This window comes from Tyto alba, unplaced genomic scaffold (assembly GCF_018691265.1).
Source record: "Tyto alba isolate M040663 unplaced genomic scaffold, T.alba_DEE_v4.0 Super-Scaffold_21, whole genome shotgun sequence".
Lineage (NCBI taxonomy): Eukaryota > Metazoa > Chordata > Aves > Strigiformes > Tytonidae > Tyto > Tyto alba.
In genome coordinates this window covers 22053183-22068227 of record NW_024881295.1, presented here as the reverse complement: position 1 = coordinate 22068227, position 15045 = coordinate 22053183, and the positions used below count along the sequence as shown (strand labels likewise).

Below are 15045 nucleotides of genomic sequence, written 5' to 3'. Positions count from 1 at the left end.
GCTGTCACAGGGGTTGGGTGGCATGGATCACCCCGTTACTGCAGGCTTGTTTCCTCATGGATGTCATAGAAGGCTATTGTTGGCCTATGTAATCAAAAGACTGAAGTTGTAAATTGTATTACAGGCTGTGATGAGGAATTTGATCCCTGTAACAAACCATCCAACTTTTATTCACATTATTACTATTTCTGCTATTGCCATGGAACAAAGATCCTTTCTGAAAAAAAGAACTTGCCACCAGCACGATTTGATAGCGTCCTCAGGAAATCTAGGGTTGTGTTATTCTCACATTAACTGCACGGGCAAATTTACAATAAAAATGACTTTGCTGCAGAAGCCTTCTTTTCCCATCACCAAGCTGTCAATCAGCCTGTAATTTCTTGGTATCGGACTGTGCTGAAGAGCTGGCCGAGTTATTCTCCTTACAGCGTGTGCCCCTAAAACCTCAAATGTGAGAAAATAATTTTGGATGGAAGGAAGAAGATTTCATACTTCTTTTTTTTTTAGGGAAAATACTTCTCCTGCGACGAGCTATAACTTCTGAGGAAGTGGTTGCAGAGGAATCCAAAGTCCTCCATTTAGCCACAAGAGAGCCCTGCTTCCTCCACCCCCTCCATTTTTGGGGGTACCAGAGTGGCTCAGTGCTTGTCCCCGGTTCCTGTCCCCCAGCTGAGGCTGCCAGCAGTGTTGCAGGGACAGCAAGGGGCTGGTTGTTGATGTGGAAACAGGCACAGGCAGCCATCTGACGCTGACGACGTTGAGTGAGTGCTGACCTTGTTTTTAGTGTCAGCTGATACCAACTGGAGCCCTGCCAGTTTGCACCAGTTGAAAGTCTGTCTCTTAATGGTGGCGATTATCCTGATTTGTACAGCAGCGCTGAGGAAGTTGCAGCTGCTGCCCTTCACATCCCAGACTTCAGTTTGGGGTGCCTGGGTCTTCTGGTGTTATCTTTAGAGGAACGTATGAGAAGAACCTCTCTCCTTGTTCTGCGTCAATCGCTTTTTCCCCTTTTTATTTTGTATGAAGAGATATTGCTCAAGCACACCGTGGAATGAAAGCCATAAAGCTATAAATTACACCTCTGCTAGGTCCACAATATGTTACCAATTACATCTGTTTTATTATTCGTGTCCAGGGGGAAAACATACATCAAACCAACCCCACTCTCCAGGCAGGTCGGTACTGTACTAGAAGGAACACCGTGACTCTTCTTAATCAGTGGAAAAACAAACACAGTTTCGGCTTGCTCCCATACGATACTCGTGTCTGGGATGACAAGTTGAGTAATACTGCTGCGGTTCTCTGAGCTCGCTGCGTGCCACATGCTACGGCATTCGTGGCCGTATCGTCACCCCGTGGAAAGGAGAGAGGAGAGAAAGTACTTGGAGGAGCGGGGAGCTGGGGAGGGAGGGGGTCCGAGGACCCAGTTGCAGAGACTTTGGAAATTGCTGCCGAGGAGATCGAGGGGGGGAAGGCGGCGGGAGTTAACACGAATGGCGTCAGAAATCACGTTAAACCCAGGGGTCATGTCTGCAAAGGAGGGCATGCCGCGGTCTGCAGGGCTTTGCTGTTAGAGCGGGGTTAGTGGGGTTTCGTGTTGTATGTTCCAGCAGTGGGTGAGGGTTTCCCCACGAGTCCTGATAGGGGTTTTCTTCTGCATCTGTCCCGTCTTCATAAATTCGTCACTGTGGCAGGGGTGGAGGTGGGGGAGTTGAAGTAAACCGGAGTGGTTGCTTTGCTGGTTACTTCTGGATGGCTGCGTACGGTGGTTTTGGGCTCGGCACAGCAGCCCTCTCCTGAGCAGTTCCTGGGCTTTGGGCTGCTGGGAAATAACTGGAAAATGGGTGTTGGGTGTGTTTAGGCCTGTTTGCTTGACCATGCTACTGAGCTTTGGAAGTGTGGAATAACGTTCATGTTTTTCTAAATGGGTGCAGGTGTTTACGCATGCACGTGTGTGAGCGTGTGTGAGTACATATGAGCTCCAGAAAATCTTCCGAAGAACAACGCAGACTGGTAGAATATGGGTTTCCTTTAGGAAAGGGAGCCGAGTGTTAGATACTCTCAGGTCTACACATGAAGGAAGTCATCCATGTGCACTGCAGAGTTTGTTGTGGTTTTGTCACTGAAGCATTCATTCAGCTTTTAACTTTTAAAAGTTGAAAACAAGTCAAGGTTATGTTTGTGCTTAATAATTCAGCGACGGTGCCAGCTCAGCATATTGTCTTTTTCTTCCCTAGTCATTCTGGTTTATTAAAAAGAAGCACTGACAACAGATAGAAGGGTGAAGGAGGCTGTGCCTTTCTGCTCTAACTCCCGCTGTGTGCTGGCTTCTTCCCCAGGAATCCCCACAGATTTGTGCCGTCCACAATACCTTTGCCCCAGCAGTACCACCCCTACCCTGGGCAGGGAAAACTAGCAGTACTGTCAGGACTTAGATATCCTCTTCTCTGTGGACCACGTCTTTTTTGTGGAATAGGAGCATTTTCTGTTTCGGTGCAATGTTACTCAGACTCCTTCAGTAAGTCTGCCTCAGTGATACTTTATTTTCACTTTGGTTATGAGGTTGCGGGTTTCTTTGTTTGTTTGTTTGGGGGTTGTTTTTTTTTTTAATTAAGATGTAGAAGATCATTAACTCTTCTAGAACCAAATAAACTGGCAGTAAAATAGGTTTTTGTCTTCTCTTATAAAGTTGTATCGGGACCTAGTTCTGCCACATGCTAATGAGTATGTTGCCTTATTAACAGTACCGTTCATTTCCAGGGGATCTGCTTTCCAGTGATGGTATTGTCACTGTGAATAAGAATAGGTGGACACAATTTTATAAATCTGAGAGAACTGAGAGCACACAGTGAAGCTCATGTTGTGTAACTCCCATCTCCAGTGTCCCTGAGCACAGACCAGCATTGTGCACGATTCCCACACGCAGACTTGGCAAGCAACCTGAAACATCATCTGCTGCTTCTGTCCTGGCTCCTCAACTTTGCCTGCGCACCTCCCGTTTTGCCACGGTGCATCATCTCCTGGTCCCATCCTGGTTCTCTGCAGGCCAGAAGCTACACAGTGGTTCTATGGGAATAAAACAGAGGGCTTAAGTCAGAGCCACCAAACTGTTTAATACAGGATGAGCCTGAGGATTTGAGATTTGACTTCCACACTCAGAATACTTTGCAATATTTGACGTGAGTTCTTCCTGAGAGCTAGATATATTCCTGGAGACAATGGGAATAGGAGTCTGTTTAGACAGAGGAGGTAAAAATAACATTTACATTCCTGTTTTTAAAAATGAGAAGGAGGAGAGCAAGAAAGCAGTAATCTTGGTGGTTGTTAGTATAGTTCAATCAGGGATAATGATTTATTATAGAGCATATCATCTTATTTGTGTTGAATACATATTTCTGGAAGAACTTGTGTGTGTGTGTGTGTGTGCCGTATCTGAAGTCTGTATCCCATTTTCCCTTCCTGATACTGAACAAATGAAAAAAGCTGGAGAAGTCATCTTGACGCTGTGGTTTCATTCTGGTGTTGTATTGCAGGTATGGCCTCGCATGTGCAAGTTTTCTCTCCTCACACCCTTCAGTCAAGTGCCTTCTGTAGCGTGAAGAAACTGAAAGTGGAGCCGAGTTCAAACTGGGATATGACTGGGTACGGCACACACAGCAAAGTCTACAGCCAGAGCAAGAACGTGCAGTCCTCCCAAGCAGCCGCCGCAGCAGCCGTCAACGCCTCCCTCCAGATCCCCAACCCAAGCATCCCTTACGAACAGACCATCATCTTCCCAGCCAGCACGGGGCACATCGTGGTGACATCCGCCAACAGCACTTCTGGTGTGGTCGCAGTGTCTGGGCAAACACTGGGCGGGCCACACAACCTGATGCGTCGCAGCACTGTGAGCCTTCTGGACACCTACCAAAAATGTGGACTTAAGCGCAAGAGTGAGGAGATCGAGAACACAAGCAGCGTGCAGATCATCGAAGAGCATCCGCCAATGATTCAGAACAATGCCAGTGGGGCCACTGTAGCCACTGCCACCACCTCCACGGCCACCTCCAAAAACAGCGGCTCCAACAGCGAAGGGGATTACCAGCTGGTGCAACATGAGGTGCTCTGTTCCATGACCAACACGTATGAAGTGTTAGAGTTTCTTGGCCGTGGGACCTTCGGACAAGTAGTTAAATGCTGGAAACGTGGCACTAATGAGATTGTGGCCATCAAGATCCTAAAGAACCACCCTTCCTATGCTCGGCAAGGCCAGATTGAAGTGAGCATCCTGGCTCGTCTGAGCACAGAAAGTGCAGATGACTACAACTTTGTCCGTGCATACGAGTGCTTCCAGCACAAGAATCACACATGCTTGGTCTTTGAAATGTTGGAGCAGAATCTCTATGATTTCCTAAAACAAAACAAATTCAGTCCCTTGCCCCTTAAGTACATTCGACCAATTCTCCAGCAGGTAGCGACTGCCCTAATGAAGCTGAAGAGCCTGGGACTGATTCATGCTGATCTCAAACCAGAGAACATCATGTTGGTAGACCCATCCCGACAGCCATATAGGGTCAAGGTCATAGACTTTGGTTCAGCTAGCCATGTGTCTAAAGCTGTGTGTTCTACCTACCTTCAATCCAGATATTACAGGTAAGAGACTGGGCTCATGTAACGCAACTAGGAAAAGTATTTTACCTATGGGAATTTTCCTACATTCCCGGAAGGAATGAGGGAATGAGAGTCATCTCTTAATCCTAAACTGGGATGGCTCTTAGAATGGCTTGTTGGTGATAGGGAAAAATGGTATCCTAACGTCTTGGAGTTTACTTGCACTGAAAACCATTGTAAGTTTGTAAATAACCATAAAATGTAAAACCAGAGTTTGCCAGTTACAGTTTAGAAAGTCTTCCACCTCTGTCAGTACTTTGTTCTCTCTGGGACTGTATCCAGAAGAGGGGATGTATCTGGAGAGTCTGTATTTCCTTCCCAAGTCAATGCAAGTAGGTTTTTGGTTTCAGAAAGACCTTAATCTAAACAATCAAATTATATTTCAAATATGTTTTCCAGTCCTTACTCATATGTGAAATGAGGGACTTTACAAGGATAAGGGTGGCCCACAGGAAAACTCTATGAATGCAGAAGGTGCTTTGTCAGGGAGTAGTTTTCACACAGGCTGTGGAGCTTGCTAGAGTCAACGGGAGGATTCTGGCTGGCTCCTGTCGGCTCTGCTCCAGGAGGGCCGGCAGCCTGGCCAGGCTGGAAACACCCTTCTCCATGTGGGAAGCTGTTGGTAGGATTGAGTGAGTATTGTCAGTAATTTGGTGTTGGACTGAGGACCTGTTGTACACAGTCAATGCCCACTCACAGTGCTTTTAACTTCAGGTATGTTATGTACTAGGTTGGAGTTCTGACCTCTGTGTAGGTTCACCTGAAGCTCAAGGTGTCAACCGGTTATATCTTTCTTCAGTCTGTTGAACAGTTTCAGCAAAGCAGCCTCTTTTCATAACCCCTGGAAGGTCATCTATCTTGACTCCAATACACAAGTCTCTCTGTAGATGTCCTCCTCAGACCTTCTCTTTGGTACCAATTGGCTTGATTCAACATCCCAAGGACCGAGAAAAGCAATTCTACTGCTACCTCAGGTGTGGGGGAAAATGGGGAAAAAAAGAGAATTTGTCTTTAGATGACAGCTGAATTTTGAAATGTTCAGGCCATGTTTTTGTTGTTGTAATTCTGTGAAACAGGGGTGAAGAGGGAAAATGTGATCCTTCCTGATGACTGATTTAATGAAAATCAGTCCTGGCAGCATCCACAGCTCATCAGATGGGTTACAGAAAAGCAAGATAGTTGCTCTGTTTGTAAATAGGAAAGAAATCTGTCTTATACTTGGGGAGGACTGGGGACAAAAAAAACAACATGAGTTGATAACAGACCCTTTTCCTACTTCATAAACATCGCAGTGGCAAAGCCCACCTGAGCTCTGAGCTTGTGAAGAGTTAATTTTCACAGGAACAGGAACTTTGACAGTGTAGCACTGCAGCAGCTGATTTTTATCTGCTTGTCCTTTGCTCAGAAGGAGGCCAGAAAAAAATCCCCAACCCTAGTTTATACCTCAGAAGAGGCTTATTAAATGAAATATTCTACCTGATGACAGTCCCATCCTCCAGGAGAGACATGTTTCTGTGGTAAATATGCAAAAGCTTTTAGGGTTGCAATTACCTGGCAGACTAGAAGAAAAAAAAAAAAAAGAAAAAAGAAAAAAGATAATGCAGGCATTTTGTTGTTGAGTTATCTGTGATTCTGCATTAGCAGCCTAGGTCCCTAGCTGAAAGACAGAAGGGGCAGCCAAAATGAAATATGTGACAGAAAGCAGAAATGAAAGAGAAAAATGGTTCATTCTCAGTGACAAACAAGGAATATTTTTGTGGCAGTCTCTGGGGAGGAAAAGGCTTGATAAAATTTGCTTTTTATATTTTAAATGTTATTCCTGCCTGGTCTGAAGTTTCAGCTTGTTAAATAATAAGTTCTGTCTAATTCCTCCCTTGTTTTCTATGCCTGAATTGATGGGAGGAAAAGAAAAGGGGCAGCAGCTCACCGGGAAAAAAAAAAAAAAAAAAAAAAGAAAAAGAAAAATCTTGTTGGGTTGAATTACATCAGCAGGGGGCTGCTGATGAAGCTAAATTCAAGTCGTGAGGAAAATTTTTATTCTTCATTTTCTGATGGGGAAAATACAGCACAGAGTAAAAAACCATTCCACTCCAGAGAAGGAACTTTCATGCTAGGGAAAACACAGGGCTTTATAAAGATTTCATGTGTCTTCCATTTAATTTACACTTGTTTTGCTTGCTAGCATATAAAAGACAAGGGGATGACTTCAAGAAATGGCACATTTAAGCTGAACGTGACGGAAAAGCTTCCTCGGAGTAAAACCTCTCAGACTCTAAGCAGGCATGCCAAAGAACTGTCAGAAGCCCTGTGCCCCATGTGTTTAAGGAAAGACGTGGCTGAGTGCTGCGGAATATAATGTAGAGGTTGACTCTCAGCTGGAGGTTTTTTATCATGGGCTTTGGGAAGAAAATTTCCAGGTCATCCCCATATTTTATTAACAACTTGCTTTTTCTTTTCCTCCTTTTTTTTTTTTTTTTTTTTTTTTTCCTGTTTAACACTAATCTCAAGAATGTGGTGGCCAAATCCAAGTGAGGAAAGTTGTGTGGGATGCTGCTCGTGCTCAGAGCAGTAGAAGGCCTTTCCTCTTCCTATAAACGATAGGCCCATTTTCTTTTCTCCTGGAGGTGGAAGACAGAAGTCCATGCTCTCTCTTGACCCGAATCCGCACCGCCCAGTGTAATTTAAGACAGCCCCACGGCTGCTTGCAGACTGTACGCGAGCGGTTGGCCCTTGCAAGCATGCATTGTGTAACAGGCTCTGCAGGCGAACCGGGTCCCTCAGCCCAGTTCCTTGTGAGAGGAGCGGTGGGCAGACTTGGCATTTGCTGCTGGTGCAGCGCGGGGGCCCTTGCTGGGCGCCCCGGCATCAGCAACGTTTCCGTCCCACCGGGGATATTTCTGCCAGGCCAAGCCAGAGCTTTCCGGGAGGATCGTGAGGGTGTTGAGGTGGCAGGGTGTGGGACGGAAGGTATCAAGCATGGCCATCAACACGCCTTCAGTCCAGCAAAACGAGCCTCCTCCAGGCTACATCTACTGCCGTAATTGATACTCTGGAGATTTTCCTCCCTTGCTCCTGGCTGTAGAGGGGCCCGGGGAGAGGCAGGACACGCCAGGTCCTTGCGGGACCCCCCCCTCGCTGCTCAGAGTCCCCCTCTGGGAGGGCAGCACCGTGGTCCCCGGCGCTGTTGTGGTTTGGGCCTGATCGGCAGCCAACCCCCGCAGCCCATCACCCTCCCTTCCCCCTCCCCACCTGGGAATGGGGGAGGGATTAGAGGGGTGAAGGGAGACTTGCAGGCTGAGATAAGAACAGTTTAATAATGGCAATAAAATAAGAACAATAACGATGATGGGCAAAACAAAAAGAGATATATAAACAGGTGATGTACAGCGTAATTGCTCACCACCCACTAACCAATATCCAGCCCGTTCCCGGCCAGCGACCCCGAGATACCAAGATCCCACAGTCGCAATCCCGGGAGCGAGAGAGCTCCTTCCCAACCACCCCTCCTTTATATAGTGAGCATGACGTGCCATGATATGGAATATTTCACTGGCCAGTTTGGGTCAGGTGCTGTGGCCGTGCTCCCTCCCTGCTCCCTGTGCCCTTGCGCACGGGCAGGACATGGAGAGTCGGAGAGTCCTTGGAGTCTCGGCAGCAGCTGAAAACATCAGTGTGCTATCAGCATTCTTCCCATACCAAACCCAAAGCTAAATCCAAAACACGGCACTCATCTGGTCCCTGAAAAGGAATATTAACTCTATTTCAGCCCAAACTAAGACAGGTGCCCACCCCGGGCCTCTGGCGAAGGGGGCGAGCGGCCAGGGCCCTGCCACCGGCTCTGCGCCGGGCTGACAAAGGACATCACAGCCGCCGTGAGAGCCTAAAGCTCCGGTTCCCGCGGCCTTTACGAACGGGGAAGGACCCCGGAGCAGACTGGGAGCCCGGGCGGGGGGTAGTGTTTCTCACGTGGCATCCTTAGCCTGCAACGTGTAGGACCGGGCTGGTGGCCCTCCAATCGTCCCCCCTTGCTTGGGATCGTCGCCTCAGCCTGCCCCCTGTCACTGTAGTCCTTCGCCTTGTCCCTTATCACTAGCTGAGTCGGCCCGGGCCCGATCAGTGGCACTTCGTGGAGGTACACGGTGACGTGGCGGTGGTCTGGAGGTGCCTGGGGGAGGAACCGGAGCTGGCGGTGGAGGCAGCTCTGCCCAGCTCGCAGTGCAGGAGCAGGGCTTTGCAGCCGGCAGTTTTAGCCAGACACGCTTAGGCTAGAAATGAAACCCTGTTCACGGAGCAACCGATCAAAAAGCTGCTATAGCTGCTGTGTCACGGGGTATCTTCATGGGATTTTATTTTTTCCTTTTCTTTTCTATGCTGCAGTTTGAAGGGGAGATCACTGAGGTAGTCTCTGTGATCTCCGTTTTGCAGGAGGTCAGGGGGATGAATGGCCAGAGAGATCCCTTCTGGGTTGATAACCCGTGTATGAACAGCTTCCTGGGAAAACCCGCATCCTGTGAAATGCAGGGCTCGGGCTGCAACAGAAGCCCCCTCCGTTAGAGCCCACATTCATGCACCCAGGTGAAAGAGGGGGTTCTACCCTCTGGGGGGGGTTGGGGGGTGGGTAGGGTTGCAGTCCTCCCTTGCTGGAACCAGAGCAGTTCCCCAGTGAGGGCTGGCAGTGCTGGGACGCGTGGAGCAGGAGGGCTTCTCCTGGGCGCACCACCACTATGCTACCCTGCCCTCTTGGCTTTTTCTCTGCTGCTCGGCCGAAACAGCTGCTGTGTTGCACCCCAGGGGTGACAGCGTTTCACCAATGAATGGCATAATCACCTTACGAGATTTAAGTCTTTTAGAATTTGCAAAATATTGCAGATACAAAATCATGGCTGTCACCCCTGCACTATTAACAGATAAATGCAGTTTTGGTTCCTTGTTTTCAAAAGGCTTTGGTATGTGGCATGTCTGGCTTGGGTTGAGATGTCTGCTTTGTAGGTAAGTGGCCTTTGATGAAATGTTTGGATAACAGAGAATGAACCCGAGTATCAGTTTGAAGAGGTGTTTATCAGTCTAGTTTCAGACACCACAAGAAAATACACGGGCATAAAGGCCTACGCACATGTTGGCAACTACCCATACAGGATATATAGTGAGGTGGTGTGCAGGTGTGTTTTTTAACTGGCTGTATGCGCTTAGCTGGGTGAGTGCGGGTCCTGGGGGATGCAGGGGGCTAAACTGGATCTGTCTTGCCAGACAGGGACGTCATGCCATGACAGGTATCAGCCCTCTAGCCGTGCTGACAGGAAGCCAAAGCAAGGTAGATTCCCGAGCAGCGTCACAACCTCTTCCCCGTTGCGTGACTCAGAATATGTGTCATTCTGGCCAAAACTGCCCTTTAAATGAGGCAGTAGTGATGGCAGCAGGGATAGAGACTGTGCTTATTAGTTTACTCAGTGAATTGGCATCTGTTACGTCCTTGTATAACAGCGTTAGTGCACTTACGTTTCAAAATCCTCTGTGATTCAGGACTTGGAAAAACGTCTCTATCTCAGACTTGACTGCTTTTGCAGCTGTGGGAGCCTCACCGCTCTGCCAGTCTCTTTCAAGCCTACCTGCAACATTCACTGCTTTACTGACTGCCTCTCCGAGGTAAAGAGCAGAATAGCTAGATGGTTTGAGGAGGAAAGTTCCTTCTGGGGACTGGGGCAAAGCCACCAAGTTCATTGCTGAAGTCTAAGCTCGGTTTCACTTAGTGATGATCACGCCTGGTAGGACTGCAAAATAGTCATTGCATTGCAGAAGACTTTGTGGAGGAAAGCAGACTTCAAGCAATACTGTTTTAAGCAGTTTTTCATTTCTTTCCCAAGGACACTTGGAGTTTGGGCTTGTTTTTTTCAGAACCAAAATTCAGCAGAATTTTTTTTTGCAAAACCAACACCAGGATTAATTGAATCTCAGTTTCATTGTACCCAGACCACCGAGTCTTGGAAGGGAACAGACATTCAGCTGAAAGCTTTTGGCTTTGTCCCATCTCTGTGATAGTCATGCCAGGTTGGTTTTTGGTTATGCAAAACTCAAGTATAGATAGTTCTTCGCCAAGATCCTTTGTGTATAAATCACCTCAGAGCGGGGATGGTAAACCAGCATTGTGCCCATGGTGCATCCAACAGAAGATACACACTGTATATTCCAAAATAACTCCCTTTCTGGGGTCTAATTTAAAACAGAAAAGCCTGTATGTCAGCCTAAACAATCTCCTCAGACCAGAGTCTCTCTAGGGTTTTCTCTGCTGAAACCTTCTTACCATTTCCCTAGGTGTTTTTTATTTTGCTCTGAGCAGACATGCCAGCTCCTCCTTTGTCTTGTCAAAGTTAGTGATCTGACCCTTTCCCTGTGAAGCCACAGCATCTCCCTGCCTGGCTCCAGCACGTGATGCTGGCCTCGCTCCGAGAGGAGCCCTGCGTTCCCCTGCAGAGACGGGAAGGCCGTCACAGGAAAGCTTTGTTTATTTATTAACAAAGTGTATAAAATATGCCCAGTTATGTGCCTCCAGGCCCAAGAATATTTGTAACAAAGGGCTGTTTGCAAGGAATCTGACAGGGAGGTTCTCCCCAGCAAGGAGAAGTCGTCAATAACCCGAGGAGAGGGAATAGTCTTTGGCTGCTTCCTTTTGGCTCATCCATGTCTGAGTGGTGGAAAATCAAATATCTCAACTGAGTGCTGAGCCAGTCCCTTCTGTCCCCTCTCTGAAAACAGCTCCTGTACAGCAAAGATGAGGGACTGACAGTAATTATTCCTTCTGCAGTTCTCAGTTTTGTCTTGGTGGCTGAAAAGGAAGGAACCTGTGTGTCCCCAGGCAGGGGTCAATCCATTATGGGTGTTGTAGATCAGAGACAAGTACGTGAACGGCAGCCAGGGGCAGGTACCAGGGTTGGGAGCACTGGTTTTCCATCAGCTGGTGCCACCAGCTGGAGTTGCAAAACCTCTGCCACAGACCAATGGGGTAAAACCCCGCAGGGAGCAGGTTGGGAAAGTCCGACTAAGCACAGATTAACAACAACAACAAAAAATGAAATAAAAAGATTTTTAGCTGCCACACTCACCATTAATTGTTGGAACAACCAGAGACCCTGAGAGCAGCCTGTAATCTGGGCTGCGGGCCACCTGTTAACCATACCCTGTCTTTCCTGCATTGCTTTTCCCTGTTCATCACTGTTAGAGATACTTGCCTGAAAAAGAGTGTTTGCTTCCTAGAAGTTCCTAATTTCCAGTGGTTTCTCTTCGCCACCTGAAGTTACAATGACCCTTTAGATGTGGAAAGGGGATAGGATTGCCAGTGCGACCGATGCAAGTGTCAGGATGATGGCCTCAGGTGAGGGGATGAGTGCTGGGGGCAGGTGGATAGCTAAAGAAAGATCCCTCTTTTAGGAAAATGGCAGTTGTGCAAAAGAGCAAGCAAAAACACAGGGAAAAGAAGGTAAATGCAAATCTGCCTCTAAGAAAAAGAGCATTTTCCTAAGGCTGCCATGGCTTTTGAGCACGTCGGTGATCCCAGAGAGGGAAGGGCAGTGCTCTGGCTGCAGGCAGCCCCGTCCACCCTCAGTGGGGCAGGCGCAGAGCCGCGGTGGCAGAGCTGCTGTGGTCGACCACCAGCTCTGACACGGGTGTCCTGCCCACGCCGGGGCAGCTCACCTCACCCTTCTCCATCCACATCAGCTCTGGAGGGACATGATTTTGGAAACAGCGCTCCTCTTCCCCGCCACCCCCTCTACACCACGGCTTTCCCATTGAAGCACGCCTTCCCACCACTGGGGATTCACAGCACCCAGTGCCACGCAGTCCCACGCCTGGCGCTGACCTCCCCGCAAGCAGCACCTTCTGGTTTGGAAACAAATAAGCTTCAGATGTGGCTGAGCTGGAGTTCCTGCCTGCTTTCGAGAGGGCTTGCAGAGAGGAGGCAGTGTGCAAATACACTCGTTACCAGCCTGCGTACTACCACCTGAAGTCATCTGGCAACTCCTGACATAAACATCCATGCACATTTTTCTTTTAAACCCAGCGCTGAAGCCTAAACTAATCCCTGCCTTCTCTGCACTTGCTGCCAGAGGCATTTCAGTAACGCTGGGAGGATCAGTGAGAGGCTTGGTAGTCCCAGTCTCCCCACTTGCAGGTTGGCCACAGGTGTTCTTGGGTTTAGGGTTTTTTTGGTGTTTTTTTTCCTCCTCCTGCTACTCTCTCTCTCACATGATCATCAAAACAAGCCTGTCACAGGATTTCCTGCTGTCTATTTTTCTTCTCTTGAGTTTTATAAGCACAGTAAGTCCCTTTAAGGCTGCAGCCTGGTGAAATGATGTGAAAAATCAAGGTCACTCTCATATTTACTGTACCAGGGCAGGTCTGAAACAGCTACAAATGGCTAGCTTGTTTTACTTAAAAAGAGCTATTTACCTAAGAGAAATCAAACCCCTCCTATTGCAGCTATTGGCTGTCGCGCTTCAGACTCCATCTCCGTAGCACATAAAAGACATACTGTCTTTTGGTAAAGATACCTGTGCTCAGACCAGGGGCTGGGAAATAACCTAGCTCAGCACGGTGACAAGCAGCTGCTCCTGCAGCGATACTTGTGAGTGACAGTGCAGTTGGTGGGGCTAGAACAAGGGCGGGCTGCAGTCGGGGGCCGCTGTTTGCGTGGGTATGAAAGACGCAAAGTTTGGTCTCTGCTCCTAGTTGCTTACTGCTGTGGGTTTCTGTTTGCTCTCCTTTATCTCCTCCCACTCAAGTCGCTTCCTCGCCAAGTGCAAAGGAAACGGAGCGGGCAAAGGGTGCTCTTTTTTTAGCTCCAATGACAGAACAGCAGCAGCCGCTCGTAGGAACAGTGTTGTGGTGCCCCACAGACGTTACTCCAGCAAGAGGAGCCCAGAGAAGGGGAGTGCACTGCAGTCACACTGGAGGATGATTTTCCATGTCCTCCTCTGCTTATTTCGGTGCTTATTTCAGTGTTTGGGTCAGGGCAGTAGCTGGGTAAGGGCAGTGGTGGCTATTGAAAAGCAGAGCAAGGTGAGGGGCTGCGCTGTTGGTGTGAGAACAGTGCTCCAAGTGTGAAAATAAGAAGAACTACGAGTAGCGAGATTCATCATCCGCACTTCCGAATATGAAAAAGCAGCATTAGCAACACAGTTTGCACAGGATTTCGGGAATGCTTTGCTCAAGTACCACGCATTTAAATCCTATCTGGTTTTTGCCTCCCCCTGTACGTTTGCTCACTGCAGGCAAGAGATTTAAGTGTAACATGGAGGAAGCTTATTGCATCTGTCTGTGCATTCATTAGGTTCTCAAATTTTAGGCCTCAGCACAGTGGGACCGAAAAGCTGTATTACACTGAAGAGCATTTTCTGATTGGAAAGCGTTTCTTCTCTGCTGCTTATTGGCAATGAGGTTCGAAAAGTGACTGACGTCGGTTTGTGAACAAATGAGTCATTACTAGAAGAGAGAAATTACCTAAAGATGCTACTATAAGTATGGGGTTATACGTTCCCCAGCTTCAGACCCCTGAATGCTGTGATTTCAGCCCCGGAAATTTCTGTCTTAACCTGTCAAGCCACTTGCTGCAATGATGCTTCAAATTAGCCTAAACCTAATTCTCAGGTGGGGGCTCAGTAGCTGCTTCCTTCTCCAGGTCATGCTGGGGAAAAAGAGCAACTCTCAAGCAGCTGCGAGTGGTTATCTTGCTTGAAAAACGCTAATCTTGTGGCCTGACTTAAGCTGTGTTAGAGCCACAGCTGTTACCTGTTTAAGGAGGAAGATCAAGGAAATGTCCTTTGCCTTATAGGCCAGGTCATACAATGGTTATTCTGTGGTGCTTTACAAGGAAGAAGGGGGGAAAAAAAAGAGGCGGAAGAGAGGCATGCATATATATATATATCTATATAATGAAAAATTTTCAGTTTTAAGAGGAATAAATAGAAGGGAAGTGGCTCTAGGAACTGAGAGAAGGGAAGGGCAGAGGAGATAACCTCTTGTAGGCAATGGCTACCTGGAAGTTGCTGTTCTCTATATAAGAAAAGATGTGAGAGGAAAGTAGATGAGATTTCACCCTTCTTGCTACCTGGAGGCTTTGAAACCAGAGATAGCTGATTTCCAAACAGGACAGTGTGCCTCTCCTGCGATGGCCTGGAAGGTAATCTGTGAGTCCCTGAGTGGCAGCTTGACCTCTGCCTTCTACTGAGTGAAGGACAGAAGTAATTACAGCCATTGTTTTACTCACACAGATGTCAGTTATTCCATGCTGGACAGGTTTTGCCTTTATCTTGCTGTGACTGTGTGGGATTGTACTTGGGTGCACGTTCAGGTTCTGTCCCCCCTGGTCCCTGCATCTGCTGGTTTGCGTTAGCCAGGGAGTAG

The 15045-nt window shown here is 48.0% G+C and overlaps 1 protein-coding gene across 5 annotated transcripts in view; it reads left to right on the top strand.

Moving 5' to 3' along the window:
• The window catches only part of HIPK2 (homeodomain interacting protein kinase 2), a 136954-nt gene that overhangs the window by 41300 nt on the left and 80609 nt on the right, over window positions 1-15045 (top strand). For 4 of the 5 annotated variants that reach the window (XM_042795578.1, XM_042795577.1, XM_032996310.2 and 1 more), the window contains exon 2: window positions 3534-4632. In XM_042795578.1, coding sequence (XP_042651512.1) covers window positions 3534-4632 — 1099 coding nt within the window. Of the gene's footprint in view, window positions 1-3058; window positions 3180-3533; window positions 4633-15045 lie in introns of those variants that run through there. The other variant, XM_032996317.2, reaches the window with a different exon arrangement.